This window comes from Rhinatrema bivittatum, chromosome 2, assembly GCF_901001135.1.
Source record: "Rhinatrema bivittatum chromosome 2, aRhiBiv1.1, whole genome shotgun sequence".
NCBI lineage: Eukaryota > Metazoa > Chordata > Amphibia > Gymnophiona > Rhinatrematidae > Rhinatrema > Rhinatrema bivittatum.
Window position 1 is genome coordinate 623,978,320 of NC_042616.1, and position 13,875 is coordinate 623,992,194.

Consider the following 13,875-nt stretch of genomic DNA (forward strand, 5'->3'; position numbering starts at 1 on the left):
GCCCCCTCAAAGCTTGTGCTGACTCCATCTGCTGGATTGGGGACATAACCCACTGTCTGGACTGATCCATGGTACTACAGGAACGAAAATTAGCAGGTAAATAATAATTTTCTTTTTGCACTGCTTGTCATATTTGGGTATCTCAGCCTAGAGTGCCCACTGAATTGTGCCAGCACTGTTTGGAGGCTATGGGGGAATTGTCTTCTCTGATTTCACTAAGCCTGGTTCTTCCCAGCCCAGATGTTGATCTGGATGAAGACAATTCAGGGGGACGCCTGTATTTGGTTCGCCCCTAACTGGTTCCTCTGCAGGAGAAGGTAGCTCCATAAGTACTCCTCCTGGTCTGGATTCTTCTTCCTTTTCATGAGTAGGATTTTTCCAGGGGTTGCAATCCTTTCTTCAGGTGCAGTCCATTGCCCTGCCCAATGCTCCTTGGGCAGAGGCACCAGTGGGCTCCTTGCCTGGACCTTCGGTTAAGCACTGGCAGCAGAAACTCTGTATATGGTTCCGGATGGTACAGATGATGATACCGATTCTGCGCCTCTTGAGGATGGTGAAATTCCCCCTGGGTTGGAATCAAATAAAACTGTTGTGGTTCTTTCATAAAGATGAGCTGCCAGCTCTGACTTCCCAGACCATGACTATGCTTGGAGTTCCTGGGCAGATTGTGTCTGAGCCAAAGAGAAATCCTATTTTGGTTTCCTTCCATAAAGCCTCTTGTTTTCTCCACATATTGGAGGCCATTTAAGAATTGATTGATCTTGAGTGGGGTGCCCCAGAGGCTAGTTTCAAAGGGGGTCAGATTTTGGAAGGCCTGTACCCACTGGATCCAGTGGTAAGAGAGCACTTACGGTTTCCTAAGGTAGATGCTCTTGTGTGTGCAGTCTCCAAGCGGACCACTATTCCTGTGGAAGGAGGAGCGGCTTTGAAGGGTGCTCAAGATAAAAAGATTGAGACTATCTTTAAGCGGGCATTTGAAGCCATGGCAGTGACTCTGCAGATTCCTTTCTGTTGCTCCTTGGTGGTTCATTCTTGTTTGACTTGGGAGTCAATTCCAGGGCAGTTATGGAATCAGCTGCTGCCTTTTAGGCAGATGCGGGCTGTGATTTGGTCCGCACTTCAGCCAGAGGGATGGCTTCTATAGTGGCGGCCATTATGGTTGAGAAATTGGTCGGCTGATGTAACCTCCGAGGCAAATTTCACGAAGTTGCCCTTTCATGGCTTGCTATTGTTTGGCAGCGAATTGGAGAAGCTGGCCAGTAAGTGGGGCGAATCTCCAGTTCCTCGTTTTCTGGAAAATAAGCAGGCGAAGCGCTCCCTTAACATGAGAGGTCATGTTAGGGGGGGATCCAAGCGTTTTTGGTCTTACAGAGGAGCGTCATTTTGGAGGCCTCTTCCTTTGGGTAGGTCTCAGTTCTTTCATCCTCGTCAACCTAGAAGAAACGCAGGCTCAGGTGGTAGACCCTCCCAAGCCTCCCAATGAAGTTTTGCCGACCCTCCCCGGGAACAGAAGATAGGGGAACACCCCTCTCTTTCATTGGAGATGGGTCAAAATCACTTCAGATCAGTGGGTCCTGGAGGTGATACGAGAAGGCTATGCAATGGAGTTTCACAGTATTCCTCAGAACGTGTTCATGGAGTCTCTCTGCCACTCCCCGAAGAAGAAGCAGGCAGTGGAGGATACATTGGCAAGGCTTCTCAGTCTGAAGGCTGTGGTCCCTGTGCCCACTTCTTAAGAAAATACGGGGCGATGTTCCATTTATTTCATTGTGCCAAAGAAGGGTGTTTTTCATCCCATCCTGGACCTCAAGGGCATCAACATTCATCTACGAGTGAGGCATTTTCGAATGGAAACCTTGTGCTCCGTCATCATGGCAGTGCATTCGGGGGAATTTCTAATCTCTCTGGATCTGTCCGAGGTATATCTTCACATTCCCATCCGATTAGAACATCAATTCTTCCTGCAGTTCCCCTTTCTGGGATGCCATTTTCAGTTTAGGGTTCTGCTCTTTGGTCTGACCACTGCTTCCCTAACCTTCTCCAAGGTGATGGTGGTGGTGGTGGCAGAATTGAAAAAGGATGGAATCAGGGTACACCCTTATTTGGATGACTGACTGATCTGTACCAAGTTGCTGGAAGAGAGCCGCCTGATGACTTGCAAAGTGATTTCTCTGTTGCGGGAGCTAGGCAGGGTGGTGAACTTAGCCAAGAGCAGTCTTCAGCCTACTCAGACACTGGAATAGCTGGGGGTTCAGTTCGACACGCAGCAAGGCAAGTGTTCCTGCCAGAAGCTCAAATTCGGAAGTTGCTGGCTCAAATCCGTCTGTTAAACACTCTGCGCCTGACTGTATGGGTCTTATTTTCAGGTCCTTGGCTTAATGGCTTAATGGGTGAGAGCGCATATCCATCTTCTTCAGTGCTCACTGCTATCTCTGTGGAATCTGCAGTCCCAGGACTATTCGGTTTGGCTTCACCTGCTGACTGACATCTCCTTTTAGCTTCAGTGGTGGCTGCAGGTGGATCATCTACAGAAGGGAGTTTTTCTGTCCCCACTGGACTGGCTAGTTCTGACAGTGCATGCGATTCTCCTAGGATGGGGAGCTCACTGTCTGGAACTGACAGCACAAGGGCTGTGGAGTGCAGAAGAGTCTCTCTGGAACATCAATCGCCTAGAAGCCAGGGCAGTCTGGCTGCTGTGTTTTCAGTTCGGCAACAGGCTGCAGGGTCGATCTGTCTGATTAATGTTGGGCAGTACAACGACTGTGGTCTACATCACTTGGCAGGGAGGTACAAAGAGTCAACAAGTGTCGCAGGAAATTGATCAACTTATGGAATGGGCAGCGGAGCATCTCCAGATGATTTCAGCCTCTTACATTGCAGGCAAAGACAACGTAAGAGCAGACTTTCTCAGCAGGGAGAGTCTGGACCCAGGAGAGTGGGCATTGTCAGACGAAACATTTCAGCTAATTCGGGATTGCTGGGGTCTACCGTTCCTGGACCTATTGGTGACTCTGTGTGAAAGTTCAGCTATTCTTCAGCTGCTGACGAGATCAAAGACATTGGGGATTGATGCCCGAGTGCAGGAGTGGCTGGAAGACAAGTTACTGTATGCCTTTTCTCCATGGCCCATGTTGGGCAGACTGATTCAAAGAATCAAATGCCACAGAGGGGTAGTGCTCTTGGTGGCTCCAGATTGGCCAAGTGGACTGTGTTTTGCGGATGTGCGGAGGCTCCTGGTGGATTTGCCTCATCTTCCAGCGCACAAGGACCTGTTGCAGCAGGGACTTGTTCTTCATGAAGATCTGACTCAATTTTGTCTTATGGGATGACCCTTGAAGAGGGCTCACTTGCTGAATCCTAAGGTTCTCCACTTCCTTGACCTGTGTGCAGGTTTGAAGAGTGTTTGAGGCCTGGTGTGAGGATCGAGGCACTCTCCCTTCCTTGGTCAAATTTCCACTCATTTGGAATTTTTGTGGGATGATTTGAGTAAAGGCTTGGCTCTTAATTCCTTTAAAGGTACAAGTAGTGGCTCTTGCCTGTTTTATGAGTCAAGTAAATGGTGGCTCCTTGTCGGCTCATCCCGATGTGACCCGTTTTCTGAAAGGAGTGAAACATCTTCAGCCTCCTATGTGGTTTCCAGTGCCCCTGTGGAGTCTTAATTTGATTTTTGGAGTTTTTGGCAGGTCCTACGTTTCGCTTTCTGCGTTCTCTGTCCTTGCGGTTGCCGACTTGAAAACAGTGTTTCTTGTGGCAATTTGTTCTGCTCATAGGGTTTCCGAACGGCAGCCCTTATCTTGCCAGGAGCCATTTCTCCAGGTGACTCCAGGGGCGGTCCAGTTGTGTACTGTTCTTTCCTTTTTACTAAGATGGTCACTGAGTTTCACTTGAATCAGTCCATCTCCCTGCCATCTCTGAATAGAGAGGGAGATGCAGCGGTGTATCGTTTGTTGTGGCTCTTGGATGTCAAGCAACATATTGTCAGGTATCTAGAGGTTACTGAACCCTTGCAGAAGTCTGATTGTCTGTTTGTCCTTCATGGCAGTACTAGTTAGGGAGAGCCAGCCTCACAGACTACCATATCTCGCTGGATTAAGGAGCTAGTCACAGCTGCATACGAGGATGCTGGGAAGCCGTTATCTAGTCAGGTTTGGGCTCATTCCACTCGGGTTCAGGTAGTGTCATGGGCAGAAGTTAGATTATCTCCTGTCGACATTTGCCGAGCTGCAACGTGGTCCTCCTTACACAGCTTTTTCAGGTATTATTGTTTGGATGTGCAGGCCAGAGAGGATTTAGCCTTTGCATGTGTGGTTTTGACAGGACAGAGGGCAGCCTCCCGCCCTGTTCAGGAGTAGCTTGGGTACATCCCACTTGTTCTGGATTCATAGGAAAATGTGAGAAGGAGGTTCTGGAAGCCAAATTTAAGCTCTTAGGTAGAAAGCTGAAATCCAGAACCTCCAGGGTAGCATTCTCTGAAATGCTCCCTGTTCCATGCACAGGTCCCCAGAGGCAGGCAGAGTTCCGGAATCTCAATGCGTGGATGTGACAATGGTGCAAGGAAGAGTGATTCAGTTTTGTAAGGAACTGGGGAACCTTTTGGGGAAGGGGGGAATCTTTTTCAAAGGGTTGGGCTCCACCTTAACCAGGGTGGAACGAGGCTGCTGGCGTATATGATTATCCTAGTAATCATATAAATGGAAATTCCAATCCACATTCCATATAGAGTATATTATTGAAACATGTAACTGAAAAATTTATTGGCACCCTCTAGATAATTTATAAACCAAACCAAACTTATTTAGTGCCTAATTGTAAACCGTTGTGATGGTGCATTACTAAACGACGGTATAGAAAAGTTTTTAAATAAATAAATAAATAGCCTTTAAAAGTAGATAGAGCAGCTTTTAAACAAGAACAAAGGGAAAGCCAACAGTCGCTTAGCAGCGCATGTTTCGGAGGGAGGTATCTTCAAAGGATATTAATGACGCATTAGAATTAGGGCGTCCCAACAGTGAGGTTCCAATAATAAGAAAAGTAGTCCATATGCCTGTAATTAAAACTCACCTGAGCTAAAACAATCCAATTTTCCCCTATCAATTAAAAAGCAGAACGAAATACAAACATTTCAAAGTGTGTGTTTTGTTTGTATGCTAATGCCAGAAGTCTAAGAAGTAAGATGGGAGAATTAGAATGTATAGCAGTGAATGATGACATAGACTTAATTGGCATCTCAGAGACATGGTGGAAGGATAACCAATGGAACAGTGCTATACCGGGGTACAAATTATATCGCAATGACAGAGGAGCATCTGGGAGGCAGAGTGGCGCTTTATGTCCGGGATGGCATAAGAGTCCAACAGGATAAAGATCCTGCATGAGACTAAATACACAATCGAATCTTTATGGGTAGAAATCCCTTTTGTGTTTGGGAAGAGCATAGTGATAGGATTATACTACCATCCACCTGGCCAAGATGGTGAGACAGACAGTAAAATGCTAAGAGAAATTAGGGTAGAGTAGTAATAATGGGAGATTTCAATTATCTTTAGAAAAAGACGTATCAAAAAATTAGATTAAATGAGTATCAATACTTAAGTTGTAGTGTTCACACATACATATCACATTTGTAGCTTAGGGACCTTCATAACATCCATGGTGCTACAAGTTAATACTTGTGTTTTGCACCTGTGTGGATCATTTTTAATTATTGGTCCAATAGTCCATTATATAGACAAGGAGTTATATGCTTTTTAAAACATTTGTCTTATATTTTTCAGTTTTTTGTTTATGTAAAACTCAAGGGGTTACTTCCCTGTTTGTGCTCAGCCCAGCCGGAGTCAGAGGACCGATGCGCTCTTTTCGCGGTCCGCTGCTTCAGGGATGTTTTGAACTGACTTGCAGTGCCTGGTGCACTTCACCGCAGTGCTGCTGCGGGTAAAGACTCCACTTTGTAATTTCACAGGGGTCCCGTCAATTATTTCAGGCCTTTCTCCATACACAGTTTCGGCGTATCAGTGAAGTGCACCGGGCATTGCAAGTTAGTTTGGAGCACCTATGTTTTCTACGCTTTGCGGGGCTAGGTCGCCATTATCCTTTTTGGGTGCTGCTCTTTGGTCTGGTCACTGCCCCCAGAACATTTTCCAAGGTCATGGTGGTCATGGCAGCGGCATTGAGAAAAGATGGGATCCTGGTACACACCCATACTTGGACGACTGGCTGATTCGAGCCAAGTCTTTGGCAGAGAGCATTCTGTTGACCAACAAGGTGATTTCCTTGTTGCAGGAGCTCAGTTGGGTGGTGAACCTGGCCAAGAGCAGTCTCCGGCCTTCTTGGTCATTGGAGTATCTGGGAGTTCGCTTCGACACGAGGCTGGGCAAGGTTTTTCTATTGGATGCATGGATCCAAAAGTTGATGTCTCAGGTGTTTCAGTTAATGAACACTATCCATCCGACGGTGTGGAGCTATCTACAGGTTCTCGGTTTGATGGCAGCAAACCTGGAAGTGGTGCTGTGGGTGAGGGTGTATATGCGTTCTCTTCAGCGCTAACTGCTGTCTCGTTGGAACCCGCAGTCTCAAGACTATTTGGTTCGGCTCCACTTACCGATGGAAATCTGCTCTCGCCTCCAGTGGTGGTTGCAGGAGGCTCATCAGAGAGGGAGTTTTCTTGTCCTCCTCGAACTGGTTGATGCTGACAACAGATGAGAGACTGCAGGGTTGGGGAGCTCGCTGACAAGACCTGATGGCCCAGGGACTTTGGGTGGCTGAAGAGGTTTTCTGGAACATCAATCGCCTGGAAGCCTGGGTGGTGAGCTTGGTGTGCTTGCAGTTAAGGTACAGACTACTGGGTCGAGCGGTCCATGTGATGTCGGACAACACAATAACTGTAGCCTATATCAATCGCCAGGGAGGAACCAAGAGCAGGTAGGTGTTGCAGGAAATAGACCACCTTATAGAATAGGCAGAAGGACATCTTCAGATGATCTCAGCCTCTTACATTGCAGGAAAAGACAACGCATGAGCGGACTTTCTCAGCAGAGAGAGTCTGGACCCTAGAGAATAGGTGTTGTCCATTGAAGCATTTTAGCTGATAGTGTATCACTGGAGCCTTAAGAACACAAGAACATAAGAAATTGCCATGCTGGGTCAGACCAAGGGTCCATCAAGCCCAGCATCCTGTTTCCAACAGAGGCCAAAACCAGGCCACAAGAACCTGGCAATTACCCAAACACTAAGAAGATCCCATGCTACTGATGCAATTAATAGCAGTGGCTATTCCCTAAGTAAAATTGATTAATAGCCATTAATGGACTTCTCCTTCCTTTCCTGCCCTTCCGTCCTTTCCTGCGATGTAAGAGGCTGAGATCATCTGAAGATGTCCTGCCTATTCTATAAGGTGGTCTATTTCCTGTCCTTCCGTCATTAGACCTGTTGGTGACTTCCCGCAATGTGAAAGTTCCTCAATTCTTCAGTCGCAAGAGAGATCCGTGGTCCCTGGGTATCGATTCTCTCGTACAGGTCTGCTGGAAGGTGAGTTGATTTATGCCTTTCCTCTGTGGCTCTTGCTGGGCAGGGACAATCGCAGAATCGAAATCCACAAGGGGCTACTACTTCTGGTGGCTCCGGATTGGCCCAGGCATCTGTGGTATGCGGATTTGCGGAAACTCCTGGTGGAGGGAACCCCCTTCGTCTTCCAACATGCATAGATCTGTTGCAACAGGGGCCGGCTCTTTACAAGGTTCTGTCTCAGTTCTGTCTCACTGTTTGGCCTTTGAGAGGGCTCGCCTGTTGAAACGTGGATATTCTTCTGCAGTGATTGCTACCTTACTCTGCACTCAAAGTTCTCCACTTCTCAAGCATATGTGCGGGTTTGGAGACTGAGGCCTGGTGCGACGAGCATGGTGTTCTTTCTCGTTCGATTAAGATCCTGCTTATTCTGATTTTTTGCAGGATGGGGGTGAACAAGGAAATAAGGGCCAATCCCATAAAATTTCGGGTTGTGGCTCTTACATGTTTCAGAGGCACAGTAAAGAGGGTCTCCCTATCGACCCATCCTGAGGTGGCCTGTTTTTTGAAGAGAATGAAGCACCTTCAGCCTCCCTTGCAGTTGCTGGTTCCTTTGTGGAGTATTTAACTGGTGCTGGATTTTTTATTTTTTTTTTACAAGGCCCTACGTTTTGACCGCTGCATAGCCTTTCCTTGCGGTTATTGACTCTGAAGACAGTATTCCTGGTGGCTATGTGTTCTGTGCATCGCATTTCCAAGTTGCAGGCCTTGTCTTTCTGGGAGCTGTTCCTTCGGGTGACTTTAGGGGCGTTGCAGTTGCATACTGTGCCATCCTTCTTGCCTAAGGTGGTTTTGGAATTTCATTTGGATCTGTCCCATTTCCTTGCCATCCCTGGATAAGGTCAGGGATGCAGAGGAAGTATCACCTCCTGCGTTCTTTAGATGTCAAGAGACTTGTCATGCAGTATCCAGAGGTTTCTGAACCTTTCTGAAAGTCAGATAGTCTGTTCGTCCTTCATGGTTTGAAGGAAGCAGGGTGAACCAACTTTGCGGGCAACGATAGCTCACTGAATTAAGGAGGTGGTCACGATGGCGTATTGGATGCTAAGAAGCCGCTACCCTACTCAGGTTAGGGCCCATTCCACTAGAGCTCAGGCAGCCTCATGGGCAGAGGCTAGGTTGTTGTCAAGCTGCAACGTGGTCCTCCTCTACAGTCCTTTTCCAGGTTTTATCATATGGATGTTCAAGGCCCAAGAGGACTCAGCCTTTGCACGTGTGGTGTTGACTGTACCATGGGCAACCTCCCGCCGTGTTCAGGAGTAGCTTTGGTACATCTCATTGGTCCTGAGTCCATGTGTCTACATGCTAGGAAATGGAGAAATTACTTACCTGATAATTTCGTTTTTCTTAGTGTAGACAGATGGCCTCAACTTCCAGCCCTCGGCTGCCAACTGATTGTGACAATAGTCCTCCTGGGGAGATACGGATCCCAAGGAATTACTGATAATTGTTCATCCAGTCCCTAGCTTGGGGTACCTATGATCTTACTTGAGTTCAGTGTTTATTGTTGGTTGAGTACAGTTTTGGTTGACTATTGATTAATCAAGTTTTTTGCTAGTCTGTCCATAGTGGCGTTTGAAGAGAATTCTGACAGGTTGGGGTCATTGCAGGAGTATATATACTGTGTTTTCAGCTTGCTTCATCTCCATCTGCTGGCAGGGGAGCATATCCCGGTGGCCCTCATTCCATCTGTCTACACTAAGGAAAACAAAATTATCAGGTAAGTAATTTCTCCCTTAGTCTACACTGGAAGGATAAACCTCCTGTTAAACTTTTTTTTTTTTTTTTTTAAAGAATTTATAATAAATGCAAGGGGCATGTGATCACAATATAAGGCTGGAAGCTCCCTGTGCTCTGCTTGACTAAGCTCATGAGAATAACTTGAAAATACCTGTTTCACTATGAGCAGAATAACCCTTTTCTGTCACATGATATCATAAGTACGACTACTAAGCCTTTCCTGCTTAATACTCTGTTGGAATGAAGCCCCAATAAATGCTATCAGCATGGTTTTATTTTTAAACAACTGTATGATAAATACAAATGAGAAAGCATTGGCAGTTTGCTGCTATACAGTGATTGGAGTTCCATTAAAGCTGGGCTTCAGAACATATTATTGGTCTAATCAGAATCTTAGTCTTTTTTGTTATGAGAAATGTTACTTCATTTAAAAATCTGTTATGTTTGATTTAAATATTGACTTTATCTATAATTAATACATTTTTATTAGAGATTTGCAATGGTCTGACAAAGTGGATTCTTGTTTTCAAAAGCTTATGCCTCAATAAATCTTAGTCTTTAAGGTGCCACCAGTCTCTGTGACAGGTCTGAAGTTTAGTCCAATGGGGCTGATGGGTGGTGAGGTATTCTGCAATGTCCAGGCAATTTCATGCTGCAATAACTCTTCTTGCCTGTTAGAGCAAGCCATTACCAGTTTACATTTTGGGAAAGACCTCTCACCAGCCCTAAAACTCTGAGTAAGAAATACCCGTCTGAGGCCATGAACAGGATTACATAGTGAATTGTGACTGATTTAAAAAAAAAAAAAAAAGGTCCATCTAGTTTGCTCATTTGATTTTTCATGGGTTATGGTCCTAACAGAAGAAATTGACCCCCAATTACATTTTAATGGCACCTTGACTTGAATCTTCTGTAATTTGTGTCTTTCTTGCTAAGCAGCCATTTCTAATGGGGTTCATCTTTGGGATGAGGGTGGGAAAAGTTTCTACCTTCTCTCTTAAACATAGGCCCCCATTAGGCAAAGCTATATATAAGACAGGTAGTCAAGGAATGATGAGGTCGCTGCTATATTCCCAATAAATCACTAGATTCTACTCATAATTTTTAAAATCTCAAATATCTTTGTAAATATTAATCAAAGAAACTTTGAACTAGGCTACCTCAGTCTCTTCTTTGAAGTCACCAGTTGCCCAAACTGTAAGACTAAATGTACTGTCTCTATCACCTAACCATTTGTTTTCTTGTATTCCTATGTCATTAACAGCTTCATTAGTCTGTTACTTCATTATAGTACACAAATCTCTAAATAGTTGACTTATTTGTTATTAGATAGCAATCTCTGTTTTAATTTATTTCATGCTTGTAATTTTATACTACTTACAATTCATTTGGTCCATATATATTTTGTTTTTTTTTCTTTACAGGTGGATGCACGAAGCATAGCAGTGTTAGCAAAGTGGCAACATTCTTATAGCATTAAATATATACTTCAAGAGCTAAGGCGTCTAATGATGTCCAAAGACAATATGAAGCTTCCACAACCCCCAGAAGGACAAACTTACAACAATTAATTGTAGTTGATTTTCACACTTCTGTCTTAAATACCTTCTACTTGTGTTAATGTCTTGATTAAATTTCACAATGCAAAACAGCCACACAAGAATTTTTGACAGTATGTGACCTGGACATTTGTTGGAGGAGGTATAGATATAGATATATATACATACACACATATATACATGTATATGGATATATGTATATATATATATTATGTATGCTATTTTTGGGCACTAATGGGAGAAGAAAAGGTGGCACAATTACTTTTTTCCTTTTATCAAGGCATTGTCATTTAAGCCTAAGCCTGAAGTAGCCTAATAAAAATAAGATTAAGTATTTCAAGATGAAAGCATGACATGATATGTCAGGTTGCCGTGGATATGTATTTTATGAAACGATTCTGCTAAGGAAACAAATATAAATGGTATGCTTTCTCTATCTTGCTTAGTAAAAGAGCTGCAATTTTAATTACATTGTTTAAAGTAGCAGGTACCGTGAACACTGTTGCTTATTTTGTTCAATAATTTTTGCAGAGGCGAGGGTGCTGACTACTGGTAGTTCACAAAGTCTGGTCAGGATTGTTTTGATACCTGTATTTATAAACTGGGGGATGGATTTCTGTTGAGCAGCTCCTGTGTGTTACATGTAACAGACATGGCAAATATTTGTTTACAGTCTTTGTTATAATAAACCATGCATTTTAAGTTTTAGCAAAACAAAAAAAGGAAGTAGGTGTATGGATATGTGATTCTGAAATTAAAGTTAGTCTTAAAATGTAAATAAAATGTGGAAAGCGTATTCCGGAGCTGTGCCATTTCTGTAAAAGTTGTGCAATTGTACAGTGCTACGCAAGTTTATATCCTTCATTTTTTATATTTTCCTATGCTTGTCCTGTTACAGAGTATGACAAACCACCAGGTCATATAGTAACATAGTATTGTTGGAAGAAAAAGACCAAATGGTCCAGTCTGCCCAGCAAGTTTCTTATGGTAGCAACTGCCGCTCCATATTTTAAACAATCAACTTATTTCAGAGTAGGTGTAATAAGTTGCATATTTTAGTTATGTGATATAACCCAGCTTTGTAAATATTCTTTTTCTATTAGCTCTCCTGTGTAAAAAGAAAAAGAGAAAAATTGTGCTTGTGTAGTTGGCTTTGGAATTCAGAATTAGGTTAATGGACATTTAGGTTAGGTGACAATATAGCTCTAGGCCAAGGGAAGAAGCAGAGCTTGTCTTGGTTTTAACCTGTTATATACAGGGAGATGTGGTCCTGCCTTTCTTTTCTTAGGAATGTGGTGCTGAAATGTCTAGTTGCACAGTAGAAAAAAATAGTAGTAACTCAGTAGGGAAATAGGAGCTACTTCTCCCTGCATGTAATGTGGCAAAACTAGGACATGTTCAGTTTGGGGCAGATTTTATAAATCTGCGCACACGCGTACTTTTGTTTGCGCACCAGGCGCGAACAAGAGTATGCGGGATTTCAATAGATACGCGCGTATAGCCGCTAAAATCCGGGGGTCAGCGCGCGCAAGGCTGCTCAAAATTGGCAGCCTGCGCGCGCTGAGCCGCGCAGCCTGCCTCCGTTCCCTTTGAGGCCACTCCGAAATCGGAGCAGCCTCGGAGGGAACTTTCCTTCGCCCTCCCCTCCACCTTCCCCACCCCCCCCGGCCCTATCTAAACCTTCCCCCCTACCTCTATCACAAAACGTTACGCCTGCTCGAAGCAGGCGTAAACTTTGCGCACGCCGGGCCGGCTGCCGCGCTCCATGTTCCAGTCCGGGGGCTGGTCCAGGAGCCGCTGTCATGCCCCCGGAACGCCCCCAGGCCCGAACATGCCCCCGAAATGCCGCGTCACTCCCGACACACCCCTCCATGCAAGCCCAGGGACTTGTGCGCGCCGCCGAGCCTATGCAAAATAGGCTCGGCATGCGCAGGGGGGTTTGGGGTAGGTTTTCGGGGGGTATGCGCGTACCCCTTTCAAAAATCTACCCCTTTGTATCCCTGGACATGGATCACCTTATATTTAGTACATTTGCTTATGAAGCTAGTATTGTCGTTACATAATATTGGTATTCTAGTATTTAATATAATACAAATAATGTTATATATCTGGTAAATTTATTACATAAAAATTGCAGTGAATATAGTTATATTGTTACAGCAAATATTTAGACAATACCAAATATAACTGGTTTTCCTACTTGATAAATGTAATTTTCATCTACTAAATTAAGTTTTAATAGCACAGGAAAATCAAATCTGTGTAAATTTCTGTTCAGCAGTACAATCATTCTCTTGTTTTGTGATAAATCTGAAGAAGTCTTCTAAAGAAACAGATTATTCAGACTCCCAAAACATGACAAGAGGGGAAATTATTTTAGATCTAATCCTTAGTGAAACACATGATTTGGTGCAAGATGTAATAATGGTGGGGCCACTTGGCTATAGTGATCATAACAATTTGACTTGATAACTGGAGGGGAGGACATTAAGGAAAGGGAAATTATGTGAAAATGAGAAAAATGGTTAGGAAAAAACTGAAAGGAACAGCTGCAAGGTCAAGACTTTACATCAGGCCTGGACGCTGTTCAAGAATACCATCTTGGAAATCCAGACTAAATGTGTTCCACGCATTAAAAGGTGGAAGGAAGGCCAAATGGCTGCTTGCATGGTTTAAAGTGATGTGAGAGAGGATATTACAGCAAAGAGAACATCTTTCAAAAAATGGAAAAGGGATAAAAATAATGAAAACATGAAAAACAACTTGCTGAAGAAGCAAAAACTTATAATAAACAATTTCAGGCACATTCGAAATAGAAGACTTGCGAGGAAGTCAATTGGACATTTAGACTGAGGAGTAAAAGGTGCACTAACGGAGGTCAAGGCCATGGCAGAGAGATTACATTCCAGAGTACCGAAAGAACTGAAAAATGAAATTGCAGACCGAGTATTATTAATCTGTAATTTGAAGATTGGAGGGTGGCCAGTGTAATGCCAGTTTTTAAAAAGGGTTTCAG

The 13,875-nt window shown here is 44.2% G+C and overlaps 1 protein-coding gene across 3 annotated transcripts in view; it reads left to right on the top strand.

Annotated features, from left to right (window-relative positions):
• UBE2V2 (ubiquitin conjugating enzyme E2 V2) overlaps nucleotides 1-11,655 on the top strand; it is a 120,686-nt gene extending 109,031 nt beyond the window's left edge. For all 3 annotated transcript variants that reach the window (XM_029591251.1, XM_029591253.1, XM_029591254.1), the window contains exon 4: nucleotides 10,725-11,655. In XM_029591251.1, the coding sequence (XP_029447111.1) occupies nucleotides 10,725-10,871 (147 nt within the window). In that variant the 3' untranslated portion in view covers nucleotides 10,872-11,655. The remainder of the gene's footprint in view (nucleotides 1-10,724) is intronic.
• Nucleotides 11,656-13,875: the final 2,220 nt, after the last annotated feature.